Source organism: Bombyx mandarina, chromosome 07 (assembly GCF_030267445.1).
Source record: "Bombyx mandarina strain Sakado chromosome 07, ASM3026744v2".
Classification (NCBI taxonomy): domain Eukaryota; kingdom Metazoa; phylum Arthropoda; class Insecta; order Lepidoptera; family Bombycidae; genus Bombyx; species Bombyx mandarina.
In genome coordinates, this window is record NC_143214.1 from 3,497,063 (window position 1) to 3,524,768 (window position 27,706).

General features: G+C 37.5%; 1 protein-coding gene across 5 annotated transcripts in view; it reads right to left on the reverse strand.

The window, feature by feature from the left end:
• Positions 1 to 27,706, reverse strand: part of cv-c (RhoGTPase activating protein) — a 334,600-nt gene that overhangs the window by 26,008 nt on the left and 280,886 nt on the right. For all 5 annotated transcript variants that reach the window (XM_028172057.2, XM_089728608.1, XM_089728609.1 and 2 more), the window contains 3 exons: positions 14,315 to 14,463; positions 5,133 to 5,246; positions 670 to 812 (listed from right to left, as the gene is read on the reverse strand). In XM_028172057.2, coding sequence (XP_028027858.2) covers positions 670 to 812; positions 5,133 to 5,246; positions 14,315 to 14,463 — 406 coding nt within the window. The remainder of the gene's footprint in view (positions 1 to 669; positions 813 to 5,132; positions 5,247 to 14,314; positions 14,464 to 27,706) is intronic.

Genomic DNA, 27,706 nt, shown 5'->3' on the forward strand with positions numbered 1-27,706 from the left:
AGAAACTGCTACCTATCTCCGTCTCAATCACAGCGGAGTGATCAAACGAATACCGAATTTTAAACAGTAGGGACATCTTTGTCATACTCGAACTGAACATAAGAGAGAAACAGTTTCAAGTGAGACGAACAATGGGTGGAGTAAAATGAAAGACACTCGCGCAGAGCGTTCTTGAGACTGCCTTTCTGACGGCGAAGAGGAGGGAGGACCTATTTTATAGTCAAGTATATTTTACTTGTGTTTGAATTCTTAATCCTGTTGAAGGTATATTATAAGTGATTTAATTAAAAGTACTTCTACGCTGTAATATCCGGCATTTGTTATCATTTTATTATTGCTATCGTATCGAATACTTTACAGTTTTCGTCCGTGAAAATAGTTCTAATTAAGTATATTACTAGTATATTATAAGTAAGTAATATTACTAATCTTATATATTGCCAGATAAGGTGCTACAATATTAAAAGATTCTGTTTGTTTTTACCTAGAAGCAGTCATGCGTTCTAGTTTGATGATTATCCCAATGGGATGGAGGCTTTAAGCTGACGTATCAATGCTAAATTGATTGTATGGTCTTTGCTTGAAAAGCGTGGTTTTCATGGGCCCGTTTACGCTTCGTATGTCATAAAAGAAATTAAGGGTACATTTAAAAGAATTCATGTTACTCACAGATCCGGCTCAACGTCAGTGTAATGTCCATCTGCGTCCACCAGTCCCACTCTGATGGTGGGCAGAGTCTCGTCTTCATCATCTTCCACTTCACCTCTGGCTTCTCTTGCTTCGCGCTCAGCTAGAGCTCTTGCTGCTATCACCTGAATGAGATACACCGAAATACACATTTAGTAGGTTAATTACTATCTTCCACTACTACCGCTTCTTTGAAGAAGAGTCTCGTAATCAAAGCTCTCAGAAAACACTGAAGTTAATTTCAAAACCTATTTATAATATATCTGTGGATAGACACAGACGCGGTATACAGGTATCCATGAATAAATTTATCTCCGATGGCGGTGCGTCGATAAAAAGAAGAAAACATGATCATTTCCATCAATCCATTAAATATTTTATCAAAAAACCGGGCAAGTAGAAAACAAAAAAAATGATTTTTCCTGTAAGAATGTTCATACTTAAATTAATTAATATATTAAGCTGTAATCTTCTATCACCGAACTAAATCTTTATGTTTTTTTTATTCTTTATTAGAGTCATACACCTATTAAAGAATAAATAAAACATAGTTCGGTGATAGAAGATTGCAGCTAAATATATAAAAAGTAAAAATTGATACCGCTAATAAACATTTATTCTTAATATTATTATTATTACTAGACTGTTTAATGGTTCATACATGGCATTGAGCTCGTAAACGTAAAACTAATCTTCTAAGTGAAATTACTATAACACAAAGACCATTTATTATCACAGTCTATTTTCTGCGATTCAATTTAAAAAATCCTAAAAAAAAACCCCTAACAATAAATTCGTTCTCACACGGAGCTAACGTAAATCTCGTGCTGCTTACAAAAGGCTTGGATTAAATACCAGGGACGCCAAACCTTTAATGTTTCTCATCTCATTTAAACGCCCTCTTCAAAAGACTCGGTATTTTCGTTCGTTAGCGCTGCGAAGTTTTGTAAAGCTTGCGCGGTGTCGTGTATTCGGAGTTCAAGGAAACGTGATTTTTATACGAACTTTATATACAGAATCAAAATTTTCATTTCTCGGTTACTTTGGGTGATTACTTTTGAACTTCTCTCTATATTTATTATCAATGTCTACATTAGTGAGCTTTTTGTAGCTGCTTATCTACTTTTTCCTTTTTCCTCCTACCTGTGCTGATAGCCTTGAGAGGCTATTTCAGCTTCGCCATAACATGTAGGTGAGCTCAGGGGGCTCAAGCCGGAGTGTTACTAACACTGGCCCTAGCAAGAGTAGTGCTTCGCAGAATCTACCACCGGATCAGAAATGCGACCCACTGAGAAGATCCGGCGAGAAACTCAGCGAGCTAATCTACCAGTGACCTCGAGGGGCTATTCTGGCTTCACCTTGACTGGTAGGCGAGCCTATGCGGCTCTGACAGGATTTACTATTATCTGCCCTAGCAAAAGCAGTGCTTTGCTGAATCTACCACCGGATTGGGATAGCGACCAACTGAGAAGATCCGGCGAGAAACTCAGTGGTTTTTGTATCTATGGGCTTCCACGTCGACCGTTGCTTGGAATGTCTTAAAGAGCCAAGAGTGGACCGGGAAGTTCTCAATGGACCAATTAGTGAACGATACAATGCGAACCTGGACCTCATGTCTCAAGGTAGATGGCTGCCTTTGCATTGTAAAGTCTATTTGGCTCCAGTGACAATCTGTTTGTTATCTATATATTAATACGTAAAGCAAAAACTTCGTACCCCTTTTTATGAAAATTGCGAGGACGGAGGAGTATGAAATTTCCCACACTTATATAGAATATAGGGAAGAAGTGTACAATGATAATATATATTTTTTAATTATACATTAATTATACATTAATTCAATAAAAAAACATTACACACACTACCATGTGTTTGACACACACAAATGTCTGTGGTCATATTGAGAATAGATTAAATATTGTTTGTCTTTATTAATATTTGTCTAAAATGTATGTAGTCTTGGCGAGATCTGTGATTATAGAAGTTAGTCTTACTTATAATTTCAAATAACTATATAGTCGAATTTCGACTACCGGGGGACGGTCACTAGTGATAGTAAAAAGGCAATAAATAAGGACAGTCTTTTAGAAACAAAATACACAACTACAACAAGTTGCTGTTTCGTTTGAGCATCGGAACGTTCCGGATCATTATACCCTTATACAGACAACAATGACTATTTATAAAGCTTGTTATTTGTTTTGTTTTGTTCATTACATCTGTTTCTATTCAGAACCATTTTCCGTATAAGGAACTTAAAATAAGTTGGATAGAAAACATTTCTGGAGAAAACATTTCTGTTTTTGTATGTTGTATCATTTTGCGCAGACATCTACCTAATATCTTGGGAATACACTTGCTTTATGTTTGGATTTTGTTAAAATGAACGTGTTTGATGTAGAAGCTCTTCCTAGACTGGTCAATTAGTTAAACCTCAGGCTTGCGTCATAGTATCCTTAAAAAAATACCAGATTTTAGTTTAACAATAGCAGTTTTTTGGTAACGCCTAACGGTCTTAACCGCAACGAGTAATCAAAGCTTTAGAAGCATGTTGTTAAGAAAATCCAAAACTATTATTTAGATTTAGATACTATTATTCATAAATTAATAATACTATCGGGGTAACAAACACTCTTTGAGAATCTTTTTATAACGGGCTTATCCAGTTACGATAAATGATTATGTATAAGATCATTATTGAAGAAAAATACAAACAAATATATACCTATTAAGAATGGTGATTTGAATTGAACGTAACGTGAACATGGTCGTACCTTTTTTATAATATCTTTAAAGTATGCAATTTTATGTTACAGTTTCCTGATATTATTACCAGTCTTACACCCGTATCTTTAGTCGTTTACACGAGCTTAACTCGACTCGACTCAACCTCCAACGCGCGTTTTGGTATGATTAGTCGTAAAAATAAACGCCACTCAAATGTCCTTGGAAAAATTTCCTAACCGGAGTGAAGTGAACGAACTGTCAAGTTAAGGTACGTCGCGACGTACCTTGAACGTTCCTCAAGGCTGGTTTTCTATCGATGTCCAAATAGTATGTGGACCGCAAATGGAAATATATGATATTGTTGTGCAATAGCCTGGATCTGTGCATGATTCGCGCATATTTTGATAATTTAAGTTTGATAATATTTATTAATAAAGTAAATAGTTCGAGGTTAGACATTTGAAACTCTTTATTTTATTTACCTACATAAGAGTCATATTTGGCTTACTACCTGATAAATAAAGTCAATGCGATTATAAGTTTTATTTATATAATAATAAACTGGTGGTTGTGGAGAAGCACTTCAACAACACGATGCAACCAAAATCACATAAAAGCGGCGAATAAAAATACAAAGCCGGATCCGAAATCTAAAATAATATAATAGGTTAGAAAATAAATAATACACTTTCAGATTTACCGCACGCACACATATTTACGAATAACTCAGCAACTAAAACATCAAACAAGTTCATCTAGTGTCAAACAGACAGCGGCAGCTTGACTTTGACATTAAACAATGACCATAGACTACAGAACTCTATGGGTTTGATGCTAGCTTGATCAAATTTTCATCATTATTACCTCACTCGAGGACAGTTGAGGAATATTGTAATGGTCGACTAAAAATACCAAACTCGAGTAAGTTTGGAGGGAATTCTCGAGCAGCATCGGATGAGTTAAGAGTGGAGGACTATTTTACGAAACGTCTAAAGATACGGGCATTAGTCCACGCCTCTTCTCGCTTTCAGTAAGTAAGTAGCATCGATTTATTTATCTTTAGGTCGAATAAATAAAGGCAGGGATTCACGCATTTTACAAAAAAAAATTTGCACATTTATATCTTCAATTTAAAATATACAGTTGTGTATTATTTTTTATTGCTTAGATGGGTGGACGAGCTCATAGCCCACCTGGTGTTAAGTGGATACTGGAGCCCATAGACATCTACAATGTAAATACGCCACCCACCTTGAAATATAAGTTCTAAGGTCTCAAATATAGTTACAAAAGCTGCCCCACCCTTCAAACCGAAACGCATTACTGCTTCACAGCAGAAATAGGCAGGGTTGTGGTACCTACCCGCGCGGGCTCACAAGAGGTCCTACCACCAGTAATTACGCAAATTATAACTTTGCGGGTTTAATTTTTATTACACGATATTATTCCTTCACCGTCGAATTCATAGTGAACATTTTTGCTGAGTACGTATTTCATTAGAAAAATTGGTACCCGCCTGAGATTCGAACACCGGTGTATTGCTTAACACAAATGGACCGGACATCTTATCCTTTAGGCCACGACGACTTCAAAATAGTTTTTACAATCAAAGGAATAATTGTCTGCAGAGAGATAATCGATAATACTTTGATCAAGAGGCGTTTTTGTGTATCGTATTAAATAGAAGAAAAGCTAATATTAAATAGAGATTCGTTCACCTGTAATCTTCTTTGAGCTTGTGGTGTGATTTCGACGACTCTTGACCACCTTCTAGACTTTCTCTCGTACTGCCATTTATCACTCAGCGCGCATTGCTCATCGTCAGAGTCGTTCTGAAAAAAAAAAGACAAACGACTGGAATGAAAATAATTCTTAAAGTACTGGAGGTAAGCCAAGCCCATCCTAACTATTCCAAGCTATTTAATTCGGCTTATGTGAGTCGTATTTTTATTTTTTATTGCTTAGATGGGTGGACGAGCTCACAGCCCACCTGGTATTAAGTGGTTACTGGAGCCCATAGACATCTACAACGTAAATGCGCCACCCACCTTGAGATATAAGTTCTAAGGTCTCAGTATAGTTACGGCTACCCCACCCTTCAAACCGAAACGCATTACTGCTTCACGGCAGAAATAGGCAGGGCGGTGGTACCTACCCGTGCGGACTCGCAAGAGGTCCTACCACCAGTGATTACGTAAATTATAATTTTGCGGGTTTGATTTTTATTGCACGATGTTATTCCTTCATCGTGGAAGTCAATCGTGAACATTTGTTAAGTACGTATTTCAATAGAAAAATTGGTAGGTACCCACCTGCGGGATTCGAACACCGATGCATCGCAACAACGAATGCACCGAACGTCTTATCCTTTAGGCCACGACGACTTTCAAGACATAAATAAAACTAATTTTACCATTTTATCTCGCGTTTAATTTTGTCATTAAATATTTTCCAACTTTTCAAGTATTTTACAGTTTTCGTGGTAAAATACGACTACAGTAAAGTATGGTGTTTTGGCCTGTTGTACTGGGTATGTATATGATATTTAGGACTCATGAACTCTATACATAAACACGATCCCTTTAGACGCATTAGCTACCGCTTCGTACGATTGTAGAGCTATTGCTATTTGTGGTCGGACCGATTTAAAAAATGGCCGAGGAAGAAGTTTCTGCTATTTACTACATTTACACATATTACATAATTAAGAACAAAGAATGAAGCACTGGGCGCATCCTTATTTGCGAAGACGGGATGAGTTTTAAGCTTCTTCACCTATCTATAGAGTTGCCAAAATTAATCAATTAAAAACTACTTTACATAATACGATAAATGTCGTCAGAACTGTTATTTATCACTCTTTAAGACAAATGACACAATTTACAGTTGAAGACGCTACACTAAACACAAGCCATTAATAATGTAGCCTGAATCTTGCACGTAATCCCGACACCACGTCAGAATTACTTCGAATTGAATTTAATTGAATTACATTGAACCTGTGAAGGGAACCGTGAAATGTTCTTAATTGATAGTTCGTTATCTTTCATCAAAAGGGTTTTGATATGAAATTTACGAAATTAGATTTTAAACTGTAATTTTCAGATTATGTATATCGTATTCAATACATATGCTTTTCAAATAAATGTGACTTGAACAAAGCAACGTATCAACGACGAAAAAATAGAAATTTTTGAAAACAATCGATAGAGCTTCACTTAGTTGAGAAGTAATTTCCACAAAAAATATATTTTATAAAACACATCAATGAATTCCAAGCTTCGATCTCACAAACAGAAATCCCTACCACATATTTTTTTTACATTTTAAACATTGAATAAAATATCGTAACAAAGAATCTGTTATTAGAAATAACGCTCACGTTTTCATCACGTTATTCTTTTGGGAAATCAAGAACCATGTGAGCCCACAGCCTATTTATATTTGAGATGTATTCTTCCCTAAACGGAGGAGGTGAACTTTTAGTTCGTATTATTTTTTCTTATCTGCGCAGATATATTCCGCGAAAGCGAATTTTAGAAACGACATTGAATTCTTAACACTATTGTAAAATCAGCTTTTGGAAAGCCGATTTTACAATCAAGGCCGGAATGCCTGTTTGTTTTGCGATACAATTGGGCAGGCCGACAGTTCCTTTTTTTTCCTACCTATGCCTGATAACCTTGAGAGGCTATTTCAGCTTCACCGTAGCGTGTGTAGGTGAGCTAAAGGGGCTCAAACCGGAGTGTTGCCAACACTCACCCTAGCAAGAGCAGTGCTTCGCAGAATCTACCACCGGAACGGAAACGCGACCCACTGAGAAGATCCGGCGAGAAACTCAGTGGGCTGTGTCTATGGGTTAATTCGCTCGTCGAGCCCATCGTCGCAAGCGACGGGTTCGACGAGGACGGTGACCGGTGCTTGTGGTGCCTAAGAGCACCGTTAATGGATCAGGAGGATCCGTAATGACGTGCTTTGGGCGACGTCGACGGTTTACCATTCGGGACAGTTCCATATGAGCTCACAATAAGCCCAACTTCTTTACGACCACGGACAATTACCCGAAGACTATCGTTCTGAATATTCCGATAATAAAAGAATTAAAAAAAAATATTAGAACGTTCCCAATAAATCTCTTTGCACGACTACCGGTTATAATTATTTTTCATATCGATACGTTATTGTTATCGATAATTATGAGCTGTCAAAACCTCGTTAGCGTTGTCGGCGTGTGTTCAACTCGAATCAACCATGTGAACTGATTAATGGAATCGGATTAACTTCTTGTACGGTGCGTTACCAATTTATCGAGATGACGAGTGGAATACTCGGATAGTATAGTTTGCACAGTATATATACATGCATGCTCGACATGGTTATTCTAGTTAGGTCAAATCAAATTTATACATTGACATTCGAGCATGACTTTTGTTGAAAATTATAGTAGGCAATATTATCTTTCATTTTTTTCATCAAAATGATTGTTTCGCTTAATTATTGGCCGGAAAATATCGTCTTTTGCCTTTTCTTTTTTGGTGTACCATTCTTTTTTATTGCTTAGATGGGTGGACGAGCTCACAGCCAACCTGGTTGTTAAGTGGTCCTGGAGCCCATAGAAATCTACAACGTAAATGCGCCACCCATCTTGAGATATAAGTTCGATGGTCTCAGTATAGTTACAACGGCTGCCCTACCCTTCAAACCGAAACGCATTACTGCTTACTGCAGAAATAGGCAGGGTCGTATCTACCCGTGCGGACTCACAAGAGGTCCTACCACCAGCAAAAGAAAAATATTATGAAATAATTTTATAATTTCAATCCATGGACACAACAAAACAAGAATACTGTAAATTATTTAGACTATGTCTTTTATACATTAGATCTCGGTCTTAAAATCTAATTAAAATAATTTAGTGAAGTTGACTCCGAGCCGTAAACATACAATCAGGAAGGGCTTTCTTAATTGAATAGATTGGTTAAGCTCCTTTACTCTGTTGACTTGTCAATTATAAACTTCAAAGTTGAGAGTAGGATTACGAGCGTGCTTAATGTGAAAATAAGTTTTAGAATTTACTATAAATAATAAATATAATACGTGTGTTCTTTTTTAATGTTTGATTTATTGACCACGTTTTTTTTGTGGTTGCGTGTGTGTGTGTGATTTTTTTTTCAAGTTTAATTTATTAGCATTTGGAATTAATTTTTATTAACATTTGGTCCGTTTTAGTTTTAATGTTATGCTGATGTTGTTTTGTTTATTGTCTGCAATTCTGCGATATCAAAGTACAAGAAAAAGTTTCATATCTGTTTTCCCATGTGACAATAAGTATTTTAAGACTTATACAACTTTTCTCTTATTAACTTTTTTTCAATTACTTTTTCCTTTTCTTGGCGTTCTTACGCAAAATTAATCTACACTCAAATGTAAGTAGCATCGTAAAATATATTAGAAATAAAAGGCATTTGTATTTGCAAATATAGGAACAATCAATAACAATAAACGATCGTCCACTCTTTGGAATCTGACATCTAAGTACCAATAGACAGCTCACGAAGATCAATCTCGTGTTAAGCAATACCATTGTACGATCGTATTACTACGACTACAATGTGCTGTCTATGAGAACAGATAGGCTACGTATCGAGTTACGGTGCGATTATCACAAATGCTTGATGAATTATTGATTGTTTTCCGAGCGCTACGACATGTCCTTCTTCTAACGATGCTTGCGGAGAGTACTTAATGGTAGGCAGCGGTTTGGCTCTGCCTCTGGTATTACTTACTAAGGCCATGAGTAACGGTGACCACTTACCACCAGGAGGGCTGTATGCTCGTCTGCCTACAAAGGCAATAAAAAAAAATAAAAAAAAGATTATTCGAAATTCCTGTGTTGGTAACAAGATTGAGTCATTAACGAAAGTTCTCTATGTTTAGTATTAACTAAAACAAACCGATTTAGTATATAATTAAATCTAATAAATGCATTGAAGAATTAATCAAGTCGAATAAAAAAGCGACAATGAAGTACTGTAAAGTAATAATGAAGGAACAGCATATACAGCAACAAGGATACATATTTAGGAAACGAAGTAGAACCTGCCGAGGATGAAAGTGAACAAAATACCACCAAAATACCAAAAATACTGTGGTATTTGTGTGTGGTATTTTTTGAAGGGAGGAATTACTCTTAGCCTGGAGGTCTTTAAAGCTTCAATAGAATAGTTGGGCGACGGGCACGGGTTCTGCCAGGAGGGGTGGGATATATTAATAGCTACCTGAGCGCCTTCGATGGAGATCTAACAGCTATGGAGCAGCTGATTCGCCAATGCATCTACTTTTTTTTCGTTTAAATGGGTGAATGAGCTAACGGCCCACCTGGATTTAAATGGTTACCGGAGCCCATGGACATCTACAACGTAAATGCCGCCACCTACCTTGAGATATGAGTTCTACGGTCTCAGTTTTTATAGTATAACAGCTGCCCCACCCTTCAAACCGAAACGCATTACTGTTTCACGGCAGAAATAGGCAAGGTAGTGCCTACCCGTGCGGACTCACAAGACGTCCTACCGCCACTATCGGATCGGAATCGCGACCCGTTGAGAAGATCCGGCAAGAAATTCAACGAGTTGATATATGGGTTGTATGATTTACGTGAGGAAGGATGGACACGGAACTATCCAGAATGAATCGAGTAGAGGACGGGAAATTGTGGTGGATAAGTGAGTATCGACGTAGGGAAGATCTTCCATCGAGCTCGAGTCGGAACTTTTATATATGAGTCGTCTATTATCAAAGGTGGCAATCTGTGCATTTGGACAAAAAAATGTTATTGATATGGCAATACAGATTGATTTGAATATCAATCGTCTCCTTCAAAGAATACGGTTCAAAACCTGCATTAAATAAAGTATTAACTTAACCTGTTATTTATCTAAGATCGACATCAGAAGAGACTTCAGAAGAGTTTTGTGACTGCCAATGGAATACAAAGTCAATAATTCGTTTTTCTGATTTACCAATAGTTGTCCAAAAGTCACATTGCCGGCTTTGATAATAGTCGACTCATATGCAACCATACCTTAAAAATGTCGTTTAGTGCAACAGCTACGCGCTACGCTAGTTTCTATGGCTTTAGTTTTTATATTGATTGAATTTATTTTTATCTACACGTAACTTAAACACCTGGAAATATTGTAAATAAAAATCAACACCTAATTTTTCAAACAAAGCCGCAAAGACGTGTAATATTTTATGTAATTACCTGCCGTCCATTAAATTATCCTATATTTATTAGTCTATAAACAGAATCATGAAAATATCTCACAAATTATAACGTAGACAAAAGCATAATCGAATTATTTCTGCTTTCTAGCTTATGATTGATCGCCGTGTTTATCGCACGCTGGGTCCGTCAGCGCGAGTTTGTCGCTCACCCCACGTTGGACATGAGTTTGCGGATCAACCAAATAGGTTAATACACGTACGCTTCGTGTACACCGAGCTTGACATAGAATAGGGGGAAAACCAAACAAAATCGTTTTTTTTTATTATCAGCAAAATTATTCGGAAGCACAGCTCTCTAAAAATAACATCAGAATACACAAGTATTTTATAAGGATGGCATTTAAATATTTATCAAAAAGTAGGTTCTTGATGTACTTAACATGTGAGATAAATAGCAAAATGTTGTTATGATGCATCGACTCTTAGTTACTCGAATTTTAAAATATGCGAGTTTTACAATGCTGTGAATTGAAAACTGAAGTTAACCCAATCATCATCTATACTGAAATATCACCCCAACTTTTCCACGCGTCTATGCCATAGATTATAACTGTCAAACCTATTGACATTTTAAGTTCGTACATTACATTGATTTTATTCCCCTTGCCTTTCCCAATAAGAAAAAATTGTACCAAAAAAACCAATTACATTGATTTTTGTTTAGTGTTTTTAACAGTTTTGGCATTAAGACGAGCTCTAAAAGGTATGTAAATTATTTTGTTTAGTTAATTTAGTGCTTCCTCAGATTTATGTCGATTTTTTTTGGATCTTATTTTATTTTATAGCATCCCGGCTCATTAGTAAGTTTCATTTAACATCGGTCTTGGATTTTATTACAAAAAAATGGGATATTGGCTGTGTTGTCTTTTGCTTCCATATTAGACAAAGCGAACAAAAGCTGTCTCTTCTCACCTTATTTATTCTACTGCATAGTGATGGCACAGAACGATTACCACATACTTTTGGTGAGCAATCACGCTTGAAATTACTCGGCTATTGCATGCAATTCTCAACTATCGGTAACGAAATGTGACAATGCCTTTGTATCTAATCTTATACCTTTAAACGAGCAATTCTTGTATATTAATATATATGTATATAATCTGAATCTCGGAAACGACTCCAACGATTTTCATAAAATTTGGTATAGAGGGGATTTGGGGGGCGATAAATCGATCTAGCTACGATTTATTTTCAGAAAATGTTGTTTTGTTCGTGTTTTCAATAATCAACTCTTCCCGACATCTATTGGCGAATAATAATACTATTTTTATTATTCGCTAACTGCAACTAACCGCTTTAAAGATACAACAAGATGGCGTTATCAAAAAAAAAGGTCATCGTCTAGTTAATATTTTAATAGCTGTTGTGTTGTTTTAAATATAATGTACTAGGTGATAACTAGCAAAACTGTGACAAATCAGTAAAACATGTAAAATTGACAGCCGATTTTTCTCGAAAAGCCTTCATAAAATCTTGTCCTGACAATTTTTTCAGTCAACAAAAACGTGTTCACTCCACATTGCCTTCGAATTCCGTGTCTTTTGTGGTTCTAGATAGGTACTCACCTACTAGTTCAGTGAATCTAGAATAACCCCTCGAGGTTTCTAGAATAGGTTAGGAAAATATGAGATTTAATTAATTTCATAGTCAGATTGATAAATGAGCATAAAGCTCTGGCATTGAGCGGGTGTTCGAACTTGAATACTGCTGAGATGGCCTTGAACCATGGCGTCGAAATCAATGATGGAATTACGACTACCCTCTATTTTATGCTTGACCGTATGACTGCGTGGTGACAACAACGGGTTCAATGGTGACACCAGCACTCAATAACCACCTACCGGCGGTAGTTACGCAAATTGGTAATTTATTTTTATATTCTATTTAATTAGACAATATTGCATTTCAGGGTCTGGGACAACAAATGCCGGGCATTACGACCCGTAATATATTTTGGGTCACATTTCGAACGTAATTCGTGAAAATTCGTGTCTGGTACTTATTTACTTAAATGTTTGATTCCTTCGCACTTCTCGTAGTTCTTATGAATAGTGTATCTTTGTGAATGAATATGAAACGTTGTTCGTTGGTGGTTGGATCATTAGAGAACACCTGAACTGACTGGCGTATTTATGGCCTTACCCGTTATACGCAAAATAGTGGATTTACTGGTGGTAAGACCTCTGGTGAGTCCGCGCGGGTAGGTACCACCACCCTGTCTATTTCTCCCGTGAAGCAGTAATGCGTTTAAGTTTGAAGGGTGGGGTAGTCGTTGTAACTGTACTTGAGACCTTTGAAATAAAATCTCAAGGTGGGTGGCGCATTTACGTTGTAGATATTTATGGGTTCCAGTAACCACTTAACACCAGGTGGGCTGTGAGCGCGTCTAAGCAAATTCCGTCTAAGCCCATCTAAGCAAAAAAAAATATGGATGGAGACAAGAAGCCCAGAAAGGCCTATCTCCAACTAAAATAGGCAGAATCTAAAACTAAGACTAAATTAGGCTGTTAATGGTGATAACGATGAAACACAAAGGATGTGTCTTCAAATAATTATACGATTTCGTGGCGGGTGTTAAGAAGCTTTTGCTTAAATCGTTGATGTTTATGAGAAATAGTAATAAGGGACTCAATAAGGAGCTCTGATTGACACCCATCGGATAAGACAATGTATGCAAGGACTGTCAATATTCAACAATCAGCCCATATCAAATTCAATTGACAAAGGCGTACATCGTAACAAAGCACTAAACTAACAACTTGAGTAATCATAAAGTCTGTGAGCACCGAGCTTTCTAGAAAGTTTGTGGTGTTTTATGTATAGAGAAACTGAACGGAAATTGTCTGGAAAATCGATTTAAGATTTGGATTATTAATTTCGCGGGATTTTATGCCATATAAAATATAATACTAATCTTAAATAGCTGTATGTGTGGCCCTTAGTATTAAGTTGTATCTGAGTTTGGTTACGCAAAAGCTGGACGAACTCACATTTGGCTACGTTACGTTTTCTAAGCTTCCAAACTCAAGTTTTTCGTTTAAATTTTCACGAGAGTCATAAGTTGGAAAATTATCTATTTCGGATTAAATTGAATTAAGTGGGAAAATTTTAGCTTCAGTACATTCGATGGTTAGAACAATGTCTGAACGGATTTGGTTTCAATTACGTCAAAGATTTTTACTGGTGGTAAGACTTTTAGTGAATCCGCACGGGTAGGTACCACCGCCTTGCCTATTTCAGCCGTGAAGTAGTAATGCGTTTCGCCTTGAAGGGTGGGGCAGCCGTTGTAACTATACTGAAATCTCAGAACTCATATCTCAAGGTGTATGGCGGCATGTAAGTTGTAGAAATCTATGGGCTCCGGTAACCACTTAACACCATGCAATAAATAAATAAAAGCTTAAGAGTACAAAGCAGTTAATATATGGATCTACTTTTGACGTCACTAAACATAGATCAAGCATTTGTCATTGAAGCCCAGATACCGAAAAGAATGGTGTGCATATGAAGGCACCTACACTCAGGATTGGGTGGATACAGGCTGAAGAAGAGAAACCTAAATCTGTTGACCCCGAAACAACGATTGTCTTTATTAGACTTGACCTACCGATCTCTTCTGATGATGGTGGTGCTCTAGTTTCATATTGGCGCATCGGTTGAGAGCGGTGAGTCTCCTGAACAGCGACTGGAGGGAATCCGCGTCCAAGAACGGATGGTCGTTCTGTACTCCTGACACGTCTATGGGGAATTGGAGATCTGGAACAATGTCAAAATAAGGCTTTATTAATTAATTTTGTTTTCGTTTTTGATTCGTTGTTACACAATGCAGAAAGGGATTAGAATATCCCTTCAAATTGGTTACGATTATATTTTTGGTAATTACCCGGATTACTTATTATCGATACGATTTTAGAAGATATTTACGATACGTAGTGGATATAACGCAATTTTACATCGAATAAGAATATTTTTAATTCAGGTCTTATAAACAAGTTTGGAGATCCTAAAATTATGGTGGATCGATAGGCAGGGCGGCTGGTATATCTGAATTGAGTGATGTGACTATACCAGGGTGCGAATCCGGCACATAATTTTTTCTAAGGTGACATGCGCTGACGACGTTAGAATTTTAATGTGTGATAAAATTGAATCTATTAACTAATTACTGGTAATAGGGCCAGTTATAAGGAGCTGCGTGCGTTGGCTAAATCTACCTGTACAGGTCAGCACCAATTACTCTATTTCTCTTGCGAACTACTTATGCGTTTCGATCTAATAAAAACCCTACTTTGCAATTGACACTTCGACATCATATCTTAATAAGATAGGTGGCGGAAATCACGACACAATGTATTCCAATACGTAACGTACACCCCTAACACCGTGTGGCTCAGAAACTCGTCTGCTCGTCTGATTTTTGTGCAGTTTGATTAATAATCAGCGTGCTTAGTGCGAGTTTTTTAACGTTCTCGATAGCGTAAAAGTAAATATTAAAGTTTCTCATAAGATCAAGTTAATTCAAATTTGTATGGAGTTGGAACGTTTGTCGCTAGGGGCACTGTTTCAACTGCATCCATTGAGTTAACTTTTACGCTATCGAGAACGTTAAATAGCTCGAATTTGACACACTGACGTTTTTTCGTTACGTTATGTACGTCATTTCAACGCCACTCCTAAATTCTGACATTAGAACTTTTAATCAGTACGGTAATTCGATAATTTAATTTCCGAAACATTTGCGGGATGTTCATAACAGAATTTCGACCCACGTCATTTGTGGCGTACGTCAGCGTTTCAACTCGTTTTGACGCATCGTCAAAACGTACGAGGGATTTTTCATTTTGTTATCTTTTTTTTGTAGCGACTGACGAGTGGCTGTTGGAGCACGTATGCAAATCCCGCTCCTCTTATTATGATTTTTCATTGGGCTTTGTTATTTACGCGTCGCTTGTACGATTGAATACAAAGTTTGTATAGTGATTGTGCACCATCCCCATATGTTTCCAGAATTATAGCTACAAGCGAGTTTATAAATTTTTTGTATCAAGAAATATTGCAACGTTATTAATAGAAAATTTCTGTTGGCTGACCGTTTGGATTAAAGACAAGCACATTATTTGGACATTATTATTATAATTTGGACCCATAAGGCGTTTTTTTTTTGTTGTGAGAGATGGACTCTCTTCTAGTGATGTGGCCTACTGACTTTGACTCATAAATTCGATCGCTTCAAACCGAAACGCCCAGGTAGTTTTCTGTAAAATTTGTGTGGATATCTATACTAATATTATAAAGAGGAAAGATTTGTTTGTTTGTTTGTTTCGAATAGGCTCCGAAACTACTGGACCGATTTGAAAAATTATTTTTCCATTAGAAGCCGACATCGTCCCTGATGAACATAGGCTACGTTTTAAAAATAAAAAATAAAATATTTTTTTGGTTTCAAGTGTGTTTTAATGTTTCCGAAGCGAAGCGAGGGCGGGTCGCTAGTATATAAATAAAAATGAGTGTTTGTAGCTATGTTTGTCTTCTATGCGTTCTTAAATCATTCATTCAATTGTGATGAAATTTGGTACCATTGTTCCAGGAAAATAGTAATATATTTTATTCAGTATTCACAAGTCGCAGATATAATTAAAACTAAGCACTTTTACGGTTTACCCTCGCATTTTTTATTATTTTCGATATTACAAATACACAGACTGAGGTGTTATTCGACATTTGAATACTACATTTAATACGACGTTTCGTTTCACACAGAACGAACTAATAGTATCTTGAGGTCTGGCAGCTTTAATAAACTCCAGGGAAAGTTTCTATTGTAGTACGTAGATAGCCCGGGAGCTTTTATCTTTCCACAGGAGAAAATCGTCGGATCCCCACCTGCACGGCGGATGGGGTTGCTTAAATGGGTGGACGAGCTCACAGCCCACCAGGTGTTAAGTGGTTACTGGAGCCCATAGACATCTACAACGTAAATGCGCCACCCACCTTGAGATATCAGTTCTAAGGTCTCAAGTATAGTTACAGCGGCTGCCCCACCCTTCAAACCGAAACGCATTACTGCTTCACGGCAGGAATAGGTAGGGTGGTGGTACCTACCCGCGTGGACTCACAAGTGGTCCTACTACGAGTAATGTGGGAGTTGAACCTCACTAAAAACTCCTGCCGCTCACAGCCGGTGCCCTACCCCGGACCGGTCCGGAGCCCAGTCTGAGCTATTGAGACGGCGGTACAGAACCCAGGAGCTAGTGTTGTTTCAAAGATGATCATAATGGACCGTGTCTTGGTTTCATTAGTAAATTACAGTAATGTTGCAAAATCAGCAGGTACGGTTAAAGGTAACGGAAGACATGTCCTTCTTCAAACGAGACGAATTGCTGACGTCCGTCGGCGACGGCAACCATTCACCATTAGGTGGGCCGTATGCTCGTCTGCCTACAAAGGCAATAAAAAATAAACGGCTAAGCAAATCCTCCCATACCGGAAGGGAGGGCTGAGCGGTTTTCAATGTAGATCGAGTATTAATGAAACATGTACGGTTTGTATATACCTAACTCAACACGATGACGCGCAGTGCGTCGTCATAGTGGTGTCAAATTGTTTTATTATACATTCTTGTATAGCAGTGCACTTTGCAACACGTACTCGTTAACGCGCTACCATTTGTACTTAATTAACATAATGAAGGTGTTCAAACAACATACTCAACTCTACAAACTTCCCCTTGGAACCCAACAGAATATGATCTTGCTAAAATGATATATAAAAATTGTTTAGCGTCATTTTTGTTCGGGGCATTGAGCGGGAGTGCTTCTCATGTAGTAGTGCGCGTCGTCTCGTTTGCCGATGATATTTTCAGTTCAATTTCCTTGCAGTATATTGGACTGTCTATCGAACAATAATGGATTTGTGACATGCATCTCCAGTGTGAAATTCGTTCCGAAACATTTCAGAATATCGAAGACAGAAAAACCTGAATCTGGTGCTTAAAATCCGAGAGCAGTGTTGTAGCACTTTTAGGGTAAACTTCAATCTCAACACATGACGTCATATGTGGCTAATTGTATATTATTTTGTAAGGACGATGGTTATTTCGGCTCTTTTTCATACACACATTAAGAGTTATGTACCTTGTATGTATGTTGATTGCGTTGTCTTTGGACCTTATTGAAATAGCTTGATTTATTATGATTTGATTATTGAAATTGATGATTGGAATGATAAGTTGGAATGATAATATATACGAGAAAGCACTATTGCTTCAAATAAGCAATTATTTTCGCCTAAATTAAAGGCGATCTTACGTGATAATGGTGTAGCCAGTTATTCTTTAGACAGTAGAGTATGCGGGGCCTTCCTCCTTGGATTAGTGCCCCAACCTTATTTTTCCATCTTACTCCCTTTGTTCCTAATGCTCACTCCGAGTTTTGCTAGTTATAGATTTTTGTCTTAAAGATAGTTTTAGTTATTTCTCAGTATTGCAATTTGCCAAAATATCACTATATATTTCTACAGTGAACTAATCACACGTTCCGATCTTAAGAACAAAAAAATTATAATATCTGATCATGATTTGTGTGAACTCATCAATCCTTATCTATACTAATTTAGAACTCTACAGTTGTTTTTACGGATGTTCCGTTATAACAACTGAACCATGCATCCGATTGACTTGAAACTTGGTATCCATGTAGAATGTAAAATACATGTACTTAATGGATAGGCTGATATTTATAATATGAATGTTGAGCTCCCTAATAATAATGATAATAAATAATAATGTTAATTTTAAATGTGCAGCAAAGCGAGCGAGTACGGCTAGTTAACTAATAAAATTGTGTAGAGGCTTCAGATCCAATATTAGTTTCAACTAGCACCGATACTGTATAATGCGGCTTCAGATGAGTATAAAGCCTTTAAACTCGTCTGAAACCGCTCGTAATTCTCGGGAATACAGAGAATAATTGAATTCCAAGAGAGTCCGTACAAAGGGACCTGATGCAATTCTACGAGTGAATGCATGACAACAACTTAACTAGGTCACTCAGTACAGCTTTGCTAAAGCCCAACCCGGAAGCCCACAATTATACATCACAAAGCTCACCAGCCCATCTAGACCAATAAATGTTTATAATTTCTAAATGCTGGCAGCATTGCTGTTATAAATGATTTTTAAGTTCATTTTTAAAATATGGCTACGTTATTTGAATTTTTAAAATTAGAATTCTTCTGTAGCTTGAAGTCAGATTTATGTTGTATTTATGTTTAGCTGGTTCAAGAAAAACACTCCCGATAATCTATATTCAAACTAAAGATATTATCACACAATAGAGACGTCTAGGCTATCTCCACACTACATCCGGTAAAGTGGAGTGTGCCGGCCGTCTGCCGGAAGTTCCGCTGCAGTCGAGTGTCGACTATCAAACAAGTAGGTCGCTTTGACGCGTGAACGTTTATTGAAGCATGCAGAAAATTTTCCTTACTGTTCAATGTTAATATATAATTGATTTGTTGTTTTAGTTATTGATTTTTAAAAATACTAGTTAACCAACCAATAAATGCGAATATGATAAGATAATAATGAAACGGCATTAAAAAAACATTACATAGGAGACAAATAAAATTTTGAAGTCGTCGTGGCCTAAAGGATAAGACGTCCGGTGCATTCGTGTTGAGTGGTGCACCGGTATTCAAATCACAGGCGGGTACCAATTTTTCTAATGAAATTCGTACTCAACAAATGTTCACGATTGACGTCCACCGTGAAGGAATAACATCGTGTAATAAAAATCAAACCCGCCAAATTATAATTTGCGTAATTACTGGTGGTAGAACCTCTTCTTGTGAGTCCGCACGGGTAGGTACCACCGCCCTGCCTAGTTCTGCCGTGAAGCAGTAATGCGTTTCGGTTTGAAGGGTGGGGCAGCCGTTGTAACTATAGGTATACTTGAGACCTTAGAACTTATATCTCAAGGTGGGTGGCGCATTAACATTGTAGATGTCTACGGGCTCTAGTACCCACTTAACGCGAGGTGGGCTGTGAGCTCGTCCACCCATCTAAGCAATAAAAAAAGGATCACAAGGGTTTTTTAAAATTATAATTACGATTATGAATAAACAAGTACGATTAAGTACGCGTGTCAAAAACGGAATTAAAAAAAAAAAAACAAACGAATTCGCAAATTGTATTTTTACGTTAAAACGCCAGTCATACCCAAAAGAACATACGTCACTGGCTATTTATTTCCCCACTCAAATAACCTGTCAGTCCTAAAAATGTTTCGCCAAATAAAGTATAATAAAAATGTCACAAAACATAAAGAAGTACGGGCAATTTATTATTGTTTCATCAATCATAATAGAATTTTCCATGTACAATTTTCTGTTTGCGAACGCGTCAGGTACATGCGACACGGGTACTGGAGGTATGCGAGATTCTGTCAACAGTTTGACATATCCGGGTATCGCGTTTGGGGAAACTTGCCAGTTTCGGTGTTATGTTTTAGTAGGGATGTCATTAGTTTGATAATTTATTTTAAAAGTGTTACAATTTTCAAGCCAAAAAAAAAAACAGCCAAAGGGATTGGAAAGTTAGCAACTCATGCGTTGTTAGGTCTCCTTTGGACGCGCTTGGGTAGCTGTTAGCAAATCCCACCCCTCCTGACTGAGCCTTTGCTCGCCCACATGTCCTGGTGAAACTGGAATTGCCTCCGGGCCACTAGTTCATCCCTTATTCATACAAAAAGGGCTGGAAAGCTGACCGAAAAAATAACGGTTTAACCACTTTAAAGAAAACTGAGCACGTAATTAATTCAATCATATTTGAATTCTAACATCTTCATCAAGAAAGCATCACGCCTGTGTATATTAGGCTGATATGTTTCGCTGCTGATGTGTTCATTTTTCGGTTATTTTATTAAAGTTTTCCTTTTTCGAGTTTTCACAACAATCTTACATTCTTCGTCTTCTTGCTTCGGTTTCCTCAATACGTAGCGTCGTGACCACCTCCTCGCAACAAGAGTTTATTACGGACCATTCCACCCCATTTGCTTCTATCTGCCGCCGAGTGTAGAGCATCGTGAACTGTGGTGTCGTGGGTAGTGCGAATCTGGTCATTCCAACGTATCGGGCCTCTACCTCGTAGTCTTCTTCCGTATAAAGCTCTCGTCAGTGAACACGAAGACTAATACTAATATTGAACTACAATAAAAAAGTAACACGATTTTGACGAGTCAATTTGTTATATACGCGTGCGACTGTAAAATCTGATAATTAAACTATAAATTAAATTAAATTAAATATTAATTATGTTCGAAAACATAATATTATAAGAAATAAACGTTTATAAACCAGTAAATTAGTATAATCTCGTGTAAATATATATATTTAGTGCTTATATGGGTGGCTCGATGGTGCAGTAGTTAGAGCACCCCTTATTGTTGGGCTGAGGGTTGTGGGTTCGATTCTCACATCGGGCAAATCTTCAAGTGATGAACAGGTTAGCCAAGTGTAATAAGTCATGAATCCTCTTGGATAACGTCTCAAACATATGCTGACATACGTAACATTAAGGAAACAGTTACATATTTTAACTGTTTTTAGTTAAATAGTGACACTGCGCCTACATATATATTTAAACGTATATAAGTATGTATATCAGTCTTCTGGTACTCATAAAATAGGGAATCGTAATTTTTTACCGGAATTTCGGGCCGGATGACCGTGCAGGATTTGTTTCCAGTTATCTATTTTTATTTAAATGGAAGGACGAGCTCACGGCCCACATAGTGATAAGTGTTCTCCGGAGCCTATAGACATCAACAACGTAATTACCTCCAACTACCGTGCGACATTTTAAGCGTAAATTTTCACAGTACAACGGCTGCCCCACTCTTCAAACCGAAACGCATTATTTCTTCAGAGCAGCAATAAGCAGGGCAGTGCTACCTAGCCCTGTGGCGTCACAAGATGCCCTACCATCACTTACATATAAAATAATTTCCACAATACCCTAATATCATGTAAAATTCAAATACAAAACCCTTACTAATATTGTAATATTAATATAATAATATGATGAATAAATTTTAATAATTTGTGAAGCCCATTTATATTTACGAAGTGGAAAATTGACGTCGTGTTTTGGACGATCAGCCTACGCGGCGACACTATTTTGGTATTCAAACCCTCTAATCGTAATGATAAATTATTATTAAACCATAACAGTTAAGATTCTTTAGGGAGGCGTCGTAAAAAGAGCTTGGCGCAGAAAAAAGTTGGAAAGAGAATTAGCAAGAGAAGGGTGCGAGTGTAAAGATAACGTATAACAGGTCTGAATGGTTAAAGAGGAAAGGCTGAGCCTACCCCGCATAGAGGAATATGGGCAAGAAGAAGAATATGAGCCTCATGAAAATAACTTCGATATTGTAATATTTCAGAAGTATAAGCATGTGTCGCTAGCATCGCCACCCCATCCCTTCGCACAGGTGCCGAAAAGGCGTCTAATGGATTCATCGGAGAATAGGCAATTTTTTAAGTACCAGCGTACTGCGATCATCAACCACAATTTATTGGCGTATACAACCCCGCACGCGTAGGTACCGACCTCCTGATTATTTTACCATCAGGTGGGCTGTATGCTCGTCTGCCTACAAAGGCAATAAAAAAAAATTTAAAAAAAAACGGAGACGAAGATGGAAGACTTTGTAAGACTTCACAGTTTCAGTGGTCAATGGTAGGTTTTAATTCAGGTATAGATCGCAACAACGTTACTTACTTGTACAGCCTCAAAGAACCTATCTGTATTGTCAAACAGCTGATTCAAAGACCAAACAGCGCAGCGTAATGTACATATTTACTACTAATATCTAACTAAGTCAACTTTTATATCATTATCCAAGTGCATGCACAACTTTAAGGGTTCGGCAAATGCTGATAGAGAAATCAGCGGAATCATCTTGAAATGGTGTTTGACTTCTTTTTATTAGAGTTATTTAAGGAAATAAATACCTTTTATTATTGCTTCAAAAATTGTATGTAAACTAATGTGCACAGTATGTATGCACTTTTGTGTGTACGCGTGTTTTTCATTGCTTGAATTTATTGGAAAATGTATGTTTTTCTATGTTTTCCTTAGTTTAACTTATATTACAATGCACCTAACATTATATCATCCGCATTACCTTTGGTTGACTGGTAAAGAATTCGATAGGCATTAAGTCCACGAATGTCGTGGGCTAAAGGATAAGACGTCCGGTGCATTCGTGTTGAGCGATGCACCGGTTATAATTTGCGTAATTACTGGTGGTAGGACCTCTTGTGAGTCCGCGCGGGTAGGTACCACCGCCCTGCCTATTTCTGCCATGAAGCAGTAATGTGTTTCGGTTTGAAGGGTAGGGAGGCTGTTGTACCTATACTGAGATCTTAGAACTTATATCTCAAGATGGGTGGCGCATTTACGTTGTAAATGTCTATGGGCTCCAGTAACCACTGAACACCAGGTGGGCTGTGAACTCGTCCACCCCTCTAAGCAATAAAAAAAAAACATAAAGTGTAATAAGTAAATAAATAAATGAATAAACGGATAGATTGGCCGTGTTTTAGGATAAAAGGCGGGCCCACTGGAGCGTGAATTGTATGGTTCGTCGAGCACGATCTAATTTTAACACAAACCGCCCTGAACACTAGTGAATATGCAAACTATAACGTGGAGGTTTATCTGTACTATATTGCTGTGTGAAGTTTATCTCGAATGCAGAGGCATAACTTCTGATACCTCTGATTTCGTGCTCTCGAATTGAACAATGCAAATTGCATTTGTTTCTAATCTGTTTGTACACAACAGTCGATTTGTGTATGCTCTCTATAGACTCTGAAACGGCTGCATCTATTTTGATGAAACATTGAATAAATTTTCTATTTTGTGCAGGATTTCATTTCCCTTTTTTTTCTCGTACCTATGCTGATAGCCTTGAGAGGCAATTTCAGCTTCATCCTAACGTGTGTAGGTGAGCTCACGGGGCTCAAACCGGAGTGTTGCTAACACTGACCCTAGCAAGAGCAGTGCTTCGCAGAATCTACCACCGGATCGGAAACGCGACCCACCGAGAATTTTGGCGAGAAACTCAGTGGGCTGTATCTATGGGTTAATTCGCTCGTCGAGCCCTTCGTTGCAAGCGAAGGGTTCGACGAGGATGATGTCAGGTGCTGGGGTGCCTACAAGCACCGTTAATGGATCGCGAGGATCCGTAATGACGTGCTTTGGGCGACTTCGACTGTTCCGGTAACTTATAATACCTATGGGATAATATTTAGCTCTTTGAGCGCCAACCGTCGATAGATCGACTTTCTATTAACGACTATGCGCAATTTGATTATAAGTATTAGGTATCGACCTGTACTGGAGAATCTTAGCGCGCTTATAACGTTGTTAATGACTTTTATAAATAACCCCTTAAAATTTTGCTGTTTTGCTGTGAATATAGCATTAATCTTTGTATTATTATTATTTTTATATAAATCTTTAGCAATTTCTGCAAAATATGAGCAAAAATAAGCTCACCACTAAAAGGGCTAGGTCAAGATTATTTTAAATTTTGGCTGTTCAGTCACAGCCGTGTGCTACAGAATATCTAAGGAAAATGTTTAAATGGCCGACGCAAATAAGTTACTGGTGGTAGAACCTCTTGTGAGTCCGTACGGGTAGGTACCACCGCCCTGCCTATTTCTGCCGTGAAGCAGCGTTTCGGTTTAAAGGGTGGGGCAGCCGTTGTAACTGTACTTAAGACCTTAGAACTAAGGTGATATATCTCAAGGTGGGTGACGCATTTACATCGTAGATGTCTATGGGCTCCAGTAACCACTTAACGCCAGGTGGGCTGTGAGCTCTTCCACCCATCTAAGCAATAAAAAAAATCCGTCGATGCGTTAACAAACAAAATAAAAGCCGGACATCGTTTGCGTTATGAATATGTTATTTTTTATTTTTACTAGAATAAATTGCCTGCAACCCAACAAAGAATGCCAATAAATTAATTATTGCTCATTAATCACGCTCACTTTCAACGAGATACCGATATTATCTCATTGAAAATTTCGAAGTTTCCCAAACTTTTCTCTATTGATTTCTTTTAAAAAGGTCAAAAGTCAACAGGAATTGTCTTACGAGTCTTCGCGTCGGTTTTAATTAATATTTCAACGCCGTAGCCTCGAATGTTGCCAGGGCTGCAACTTCTACTAAAATACTTAAATATTATAAAATAGAAATATTCAAGTTTTCTCGCAAATTTTACTGTAATTTTAAGAACGTGCGTACAAAATTCCGTTACCAAAATACGTAGAGTGTGTAAATAAAACAAATCACGAAAGCACTAGCTTTTGCCGGCGGCTTCACCCGCGTCGTCAAGGAAAAATGTCATTGTGATTTCCCGTGGGAACAAGATTGTTTTTCGGGATGCGTGTAGCCTGTATCTCTCTCCTGACATAATACTATCACTTTAAAAAAATGTCAATACGTTGCTTCTTTTCGATGGAAAAAAAGGACAATAAAACTTTCAATAATCCTAGTATGTATATGGATAATTGTTGTGCCACCATGCCCGGCTTTATAGGATATGTGAAAAGATGTATTAATACTGAATTTCATTGAGATCGTTATAAAAATATTATTAATATTAATTAAGATAGCCAACCCTAGAGCAAAGCGCAGCCGTGTTTTGTTTGAAGAGAATACCTGGACGAGTCTAATTTTTTTCTCGAAATGAGAGAAGAATTGTGAGGGTAAATTAAAATTTATGTAACCGCAGAAAATACTGAAAGAAAAAGATATGTCTCTCGGGGAGTTTATTAACCTAAGGGTAATTTCATATCGAAATTTCTTAAAGATAAGACGAGAATTCGAAAAGATTTTTGTAACATATTTCTTGATAATTGTCTTGAAGGTAGGTATATGAAAGGTAGATGAAAGGCGATTGCATGCAGCAGAGATGCGAATGTTGCGACGGATGTGTGGAGTAACGAGAATGGATAGAATACGGAATGAAAATGTTAGAGGAAGTCTGAAAGTGGCACCTGTGACTGAGAAGCTGAGAAGTGCGCGTTTGGGATGGTATGGACATGTGATGAGACGAAATGAAAATGAGGTTGGTAAGAAAATGTTAACTACGAATGAGGAAGGATATAGAGGAAGAGGAAGACCTAAGAATAAATGGATGGATTGCGTGAAAGACGATATGGGTAAGAGGGGAGTGAGCGAAGAAATGGTATATGATAGAAGAGTATGGAAGGAGAAAACATGTTGCGCCGACCCCAGGTAACTGGGATAAGAGCAGGATAATGATGATGATGTCTTGAAGGTAGGTAATCAATTGCTGTGATAAATATAGATTTCACTTTATTTACAAACTTGAGTTGGAGTGTATCATAAATTCAATAGATTCACAGTTGAAGTGTCTAGTTTAAGTAGTTCATTGAAAACTGAAGTACCGTTTTAGTTTCAATCAAGAAATATAAATAACTTGTAAGGAAAGAAGTGAAGTTTTTATTTATTTAATCATTTCGAAAAATGTCGCGTCCCTTATACTAACACGAGCGGTGTGATGATGATGAGGGATACGGAGTTCCAAGTTGAAGTAATAGCTCAATTAGTGAGTGCGGGTAGGTTTCCATTATCTCGGTTATATCAGCCAAGAAGCAGTCTTGCGTTCCAACTTAAAGAGGGAGATAGAGACAGAGAGAAAGAGAGAGTGAGAGAAAGTAAAAGAGAGCGAGAAAGAGAGAGAAAGAGGTGCTTAATGACAGATTCCGACCGACAGACCCGAGTACCCGTGTGGGCTCACTGATTTATTCATACCCATCTATCTACAGGTTTGGTTGTATGTATGTAGGAATAACACCGTGTAAGTTATATTTACTTATTTACCTTGCACACATAATTTTTGCCTTACTGATCTTTAGTAGGAAATCGGGCCAAAGTAATATGGTTATTGTATTGTCATCGGTGCTTGAATGTGTGAGAATTAATCCGTAGTCTTGAGATTTATGAAAATTTATAAATCGATACAAGTTAAGCTAATAAAACGATTTTCTCGAAAACTCATTGGGCTCTTCAAAATTTGGTTTTCTTTGAGAAATATTCGTAAATCCATTTCGATTTTGAAGTCGTTGTGGCCTAAAAGATAAGACGTCTGGTGCATTCGTATCTAGCGATGCACCGGTGTTCGAATCCCGCAGGCAGCTACCAATTTTCCTAATGAATGAATGTTCACGATCGACCTCCACGGTGAAAGAATAACATCGTGTAATAAAAATCAAAATTATAATTTGCGTAATTACCTATTTTTGCCGTGAAGCAGTAATGCGCTTCGGCTTGAAGGGTGGAGCAGCCGTTGTAACTATACTGAGACCTTAGAACTTATATCTCAAGGTGGGTGGCGCATTTACATTGTAGATGTCTATGGGCTTCAGTAACTACTTAACACCAGGTGGGCTGTGAGCTCATCCACCCATCTAAGCAATAAAAAAAAACCAGTATGAAAATAAGTATATGACTATGTACAGAAAATAAACATTCAATCAATTTAATTATCCTCGTTAACAAAGAACGAAATAGCTAATCAAGCGGTTGAATAGTGTTCAGTAATGTCAATCTTCTTTCGAATACTTAAAGTTATTTTATCCGAAAAATATTTTACCTCAGAAATTTTGCCTCTTCACTGAACAGCGAAAGAAAGCTTCGTTTTAAATTCAATTCGATTTTCCAGTGAGTCTTAAGTGAAGAGTCACTTTGAGAGATAGATAGATGACATCAACTTAGAGAGAGCTCAAAGCTGATGTCATCTATTCGGAGTGGGGAATTTATTTCACGCTTATTTACGTTTTGACTGAATTCAAAGTGCAGCGAAACGGCTAATTTATGGTTGGGAATGGTTACGAAATAATTATCTAACTTTTTTTTGTTTATGCTTAAAGGGCGTGCGTGTGCGGGAGTCCAAAATCA